The sequence below is a fragment of the Chenopodium album genome, chromosome 22 (assembly GCF_948465745.1).
Source record: "Chenopodium album chromosome 22, dcCheAlbu1.1, whole genome shotgun sequence".
Taxonomy (NCBI): Eukaryota; Viridiplantae; Streptophyta; class Magnoliopsida; order Caryophyllales; family Amaranthaceae; genus Chenopodium; species Chenopodium album.
In genome coordinates, this window is record NC_137855.1 from 39634915 (window position 1) to 39640864 (window position 5950).

At 35.5% G+C, this 5950-nt stretch overlaps 1 protein-coding gene across 1 annotated transcript; it reads left to right on the top strand.

Annotated features, from left to right (window-relative positions):
- Nucleotides 1–632: 632 nt before the first annotated feature.
- On the top strand, nt 633–4686 carry LOC145604415 (uncharacterized). Its single transcript, XM_081660322.1, has 5 exons — nt 633–723; nt 2393–2976; nt 3100–3279; nt 3470–3668; nt 3971–4686. The coding sequence occupies exons 1-5, from the start codon at nt 633–635 to the stop codon at nt 4684–4686; spliced, it is 1770 nt and encodes a 589-aa protein (XP_081516448.1).
- Nucleotides 4687–5950: the final 1264 nt, after the last annotated feature.

Below are 5950 nucleotides of genomic sequence, written 5' to 3' on the forward strand. Positions count from 1 at the left end.
AAGAAAATCAATCCATCAATCAAAACCTTAACCTATAAATCATTTATCAAAAAAATCAACTTATAAAACTTCATGACAATTGCCCCTCAATTAATTAGCAACCTTATTTATTGAATATTGTGTAAACTGTAAGGTGGAACAGAAGAAAGAAGAAGAGAAGACTGGAAAAAATGTGCAAGAGAATAAAGAAACGAAGATCGAAGAAAATATGCAAGAGAAGAGAGGTAGCATAGCATTCTTTGCAACCTATCGACCACCCGTGCCATTGGATATATACTCAGCCAAATATCCACCCATGTCGAACCGAGACGAGGAGCTTATGACGGATGGACATTCTTATAATTACAACGGTCAAGTTATTCCACCATCGGCTCTCAAACTTATCCTTCAACGTCCACTATTGCGCAGTTAAGGCACTGATGATGATGTAGATTCGGGCCGTCTATCAGCAATGATTTTTGTGTCCGAACGAACCGAAAACCTTGAGACCCTTCATATAGCTCTCCTTTTCGGAGACCAACCGTCCAAAGTACAAGTGTATAATTTTGCTGAAGTTTATGACACATTCAAGGGTGTCCGCATGGAGGATAGTGGTTGCATTGCTGGAAACTATCTAATTTTATGTCTCTACTATGGAGCCCGCTGCTGAGCCTCATCAACCTTGGACCGCGGTATATAAAACAAATCTCAAGGATGGGAAAACTGAACGCCTCACTCTCAAAGGTATTTACTCCGTTTTTAAATAATTACAACACTTTTTTTTCTTTTGAAGAAATAATTGCAACGCTTTATATACTGCTAAATATATAATGTTGATGACTTCATTATATAAAATTTAATCATGTTTATATATATATATATATATATATATATATATATATATATATATATATATATATATATATATATATATATATATTTCACTAACATATAAATTGAAGATCAAAATAGTTTGTTAAAATGTATTTTATGTTTGTAGTTTGGAATCGCGAGAATAAACAATTTACGGAGTATTATGAATCTTATTATTAGCTTATACCAGTATTTGTTTTGTTGTTTATTGATATGAATTATGTCAGATAATATAAACTCCTTAATCAGAGTGATTTCCATTGATCAATATTTATAGGGTTACAATGAGAAACCTAATCATATTAGGTAACTATAAGATATGTACAGATATCAAAGATAATCTTATACAAAATATATCCTAAACCTAGGATGAGAATATTCTATGGATATTCTCTATCACACCCCCGCAGTCAGAGCGGGAGAAAATCGGATGCTCAGACTGGATTTGAATCACGCATCGAACGGTAAGGATAGTATGATAACCCATGATCAAAAGAGAAGTAGTAGACATGTGTCGGTGATGACGACGAGAAGCAACAACCACATCCTATGTAGAGTAGAGATAAGCACTGCTAGGCCGGAGGAGAAGGAGAAGAGCCGCACACAGACTTGGGCTAAGTTGCAAATCCAGAGAAGAAGAAGCTAAGGGATCAAACCATCATCGGGAAGAAGACACTACACTACTACGTGAAATCACAGTTGAATAAAAATAAATAAAATAGCGCAAGAAAATATTAAATTTCACCGCTTGAAATTAATCTCAAAAGAGAAACCCAGGTAGCAAGAATCAATACTCCACAAAGATTCCAAGTGCTGCAACAATAAGAGGAGCCAACTTGATAGCAAAAGAGATGTGCAAAAGTAGTTGACCTTATTCTGATATACGACCACCAAAACAAAATCTATGTGATTATGTGTAGAAAAACCAATGGGGCAATGTAAGAATCATTGTTGGTCATGAGGAGGTGGAAATAGAGTGCGACACATGAAGAAGGTTGGCAGATGTGGTTACTGCCAGTAGTGGGAGGCGGTAGTGTATGCGATTGCCACCAATGATGGAGGCGGCTTTCGCGGTTGCTACTGTCGGTGGGAGGCGCAAGGTTACATAAAGATTTTAAAAAAAAACTTTGAGAAAAGGAAAAAAAAAAAATCTATATGTGTGTTTGCAGAAGCATAAAAAATTTGTGTATATCCCGCCGGTGGGTTTAATTTTCCAACCCACCGGCAGGGTGAGAATTTTTATATATGATCCCAAGATCTCACCTAAGCTGTGATACCATGTCAGATAATATAAACTCCTTAATCAGAGTGATTTCCATTGATCAATATTTATAGGGTTACAATGAGAAACCTAATCATATTAGGTAACTATAACATATGTACAGATATCAAAGATAATCTTATACAAAATATATCCTAAACCTAGGATGAGAATATTCTATGGATATTCTCTATCAAATTATATGTGACTTCGTATTAAGTAAAATATTGATTTTCAAAATTGTGCATAACTTAAAACTCAAATTTCATGTACGTATAGGACAAGCTGATTTAAGTCCCTCGGTGTCACCTGACGGAAAAAGGATAGCAGTGGCATCTTTCCAAAGAAAGGCTGGTTGGGATGGCGAGATTGAGGATCTCAAGACTAGCATTTTTGTTATGAATGTAGAGCGGCCCTTAAATCGTGAGTTGGTTGTTGTCGATGGAGGTTGGCCTACTTGGGGTAGCAACAACGTTCTCTTTTTCCACCGTAACATCGAGAAGGTTAAAATTCAAAAACGTTGGGGGGTATTTCGAGTTGACCTAGGTGCGGGTCCCACATCCGTGACTCGTGTGACCCCGGAAGAGATCAGTGCTATGACTCCTGCGGCTATTGATGATACCAAAGTGGTTGTTGCCACTGTTCGTCGAAGTTTTACATTCGATGAGCAGGATGAACGTGAAGCAGATCAATATCGGCACATTGAGGTTTTTGATATAAATCAACCAAAAGATCAATTCATAGAAATTACTCAGAAAACTAGACCCATGGCCGATCATTTCAATCCCTTTGTCGTAGGTGATGCCATTAACGGAGTAAAACGCATTGGTTATCATCGTTGCCACACTGACAAACTTAATGCGGTATGTACCATCAACTATATATGCATTTCTAGGTATATTTAACAAATCAAACAATGAGTTGCATATAAAGATACTAGCTATCACGACTATTAATTCATTATTATGTTGATTGAAATTTAACAGTATAACGTTGTTGAGAAAGATTTCTACAAGCTACAATCTCCTGATCCAGAGATCGGAATATTTAGGGTATCAGGTGTATTTCCGTCAATTTCAGAATGTGGCAAGAAGCTTGCATTTGTTGACAATGAGTTTAAGGCTGTGTGGGTTGCCGACAACACTGGGTTACATATGGTTTACAAGGTACAATCTTTTGATATAATCCATTATATCCATATTCATTGATGCGAAAAGTCAGTGAATTTGAAAAAAATGATATTACTTCTTCTGTCCCTTAAAGTTGTGAGAAGCGTCACACTATAAAGAATAACATAAGAGATAGAAGAGTTTATTTTTTGCATGTTAATCTTATAGCTATGGGATTAATTTGCAGAGGAACGACTCAAATAGCATATTCTCTCCAGTGTGGAACCGTGGAAAGGACATACTCTATGTGTGTGTTGGACCATCTTTCAACCAGAAAGAGACAGTTCAAATATTAGCGATTATCAATGTCTCAAAATCTCAAAGAGAGTTCAAATTTCTAACTGAAAAGGGGTACAATAGTGCTTTTCCATCTACAAATGGAGACGGTAAGTACTCATAACTACGGAGTAAGTATATTCTTATATTACCTCCGTTTAATTAGTTTCACTTTTGAAATATTTTATATCTTACAAATAATATCCCAAAATTGCAACTAATATTTAATGGTGGTAACCGTTTCTATTGTACAACACAATATCATATTAAAGAAACTAGTTAAAAAGGCTTGATAGTATCGAAATTATCTGTTTCAGCTCACAAACATTTGATATTAAGACTATATCATCTTAATTATACCAACTAACAATTCTATGGATAGTAATAAAACTAATACAATACTTCAAATCAGGGACAAGACTAGTCTATCGATCTACAAAGAATGGGTCGAAGAATCTATACATAATGGAAAATGCAAATCTAGGAGAATTCGACGGAGCTAAAGTAACAAAACTAACAGAAGGGAATTGGACCGACACACATTGTCAATGGTCTCCTACACAAGATTGGATAGTATTCTCATCGAATCGTTCGAATCCAACAGCCAAAAAACCCGATGATCTACCTGATCCAGGCTACTTTGGGGTGTACATGGTGAAGGCTAATGATAGCAATGTGGTCATAAAAGTGATAGACAGTGGAAATACTTATTTAGGAGCACTATTTCCAGGACATGTGAACCATCCATTTTTCAGCCCTGATGGAAAGAGTCTGGTTGTGGCCGCTGATCTTGCTGCTGTGTCGTGTGATCCGGTTTCGATGCCTATATTCCTTCACTCTGTAAGACCCTATGGCGATATATTTATCGTTGATATCGATCCAAGTGACATACATAAAAATGAGAATTTGAAAAAATTCACCCGCGTTACACATAGTAGATATGAGAACTCAACTGCGACTTGGCCCATGGCCTCGACTAAGGACTTGCTTGCAAAATGGAACGTCCGATTAGCCGGTAACGACGATGCCAAGAGGTATAAACCAGAATGCCCGTATATGCATAAAGGCGGGGCTGAAAGCTTTCATATGACTGGACACCTTTGTATTCCTGATCAGCGTTGTTGTTAGATTGAATTTGCTCTTCACTTGCAGCGGTTAATAAGCTTTCACATGACTAGAATTGTCGTTTTATTAAAAATAAAAATTTAAATGTACCATTTTTTTTTTTGGTTCTAGTATGTATTTTTGTTGAGGACTTTGCTGGTTCGTTGATAAATTCAATAATTAATTGTTGTTAATCTTGTTATCTTTTGCTAATCGCCTTAATTTGCACTCTTCGTTATTGCTTACTCCTTATATTTGTATAAGCCGTAGATGTAAGTGCTTTATTTTTGAACAAGAATGAGAGATTGGTATTAAACATTGTTTTAGAGAAGCAAATGGCGTAGATTAGCTTGGGATCAATTGGAAGTTCTCTTCAAACCGGACCCTAAGGATTTTGGTGCGTCTTATTGTAAGATATAAGCAGAGTAGCTAGCTTGACCTCGATGAATAAGACCATTAGGCTATTAATTAGTTTAAATGTGTAATTCTATTGCCTTTTTGGTTGAACTTTGTCTATTTGTTTGGCTTTTTCTTTTTTACCGAAAAAAACAATAGAGTGGATTAAATTTTGTTACCTCTCACATTATTAGGAGTGCAATTGGGCAAAAGTTATGCACTGAAGTTCACCAATAAAAAACTTTAATGTATTTTGCTCGTTTAAATCTTTAATAAACGTAGCTCATGTATAGCTAGCTATATGTGCTTGGTCATTTGGTATCAACATAATAAGTAGCCCAACACCAAAGTGGCCAACCCATCATGCTAAGACTAATTTCTTAAAAGTGATGTCCATGTATTTATAGAGTTGGGCCAACACATCTGCCAAACCATCATGCCTCTCATATTATATATTTATAGAGTTGGGCCAACACATCTGCCAAACCATCATGCTTCTCATATTATATATTTATAGAGTCGGTATTTTTTTTATTTTTTTTAATTTAATTTTATTTTTTTAAGACAGAAACTGATATAGCATAGTAGTTAGGCTATTGACATACACAAAAAATAACAACTAAAATCGTAGAGAAAGTAACGATTTAAATCTAGCTACACTCTTGTTTCATAGTATACTACAAGAAGTCAAGAACACTTCAGTTTCTAATTCATGAGTATGCAATTAAGCTCACTTGCCATGAATTCAATTTAAATATCTAATACATGTTGAAGAATTTAACTTAGCTTATTAAGTTATTGTACATCTTTATCTAACAACCACTACTACATAGCTACTTAACTAGCTAACTAGTCTCATGGAAGGGGATTAATAGAAACTTAATTTGGACTC

Bases quoted from the DNA above. Each gene is read 5' to 3' on its own strand.
- LOC145604415 (XM_081660322.1), top strand. From the start codon at position 633: ATGGAGCCCGCTGCTGAGCCTCATCAACCTTGGACCGCGGTATATAAA. The intron at 2,977-3,099 runs GTATGTACCATC...GAAATTTAACAG, and splicing joins ACACTGACAAACTTAATGCG to TATAACGTTGTTGAGAAAGA. The intron at 3,669-3,970 runs GTAAGTACTCAT...ACTTCAAATCAG, and splicing joins TCCATCTACAAATGGAGACG to GGACAAGACTAGTCTATCGA.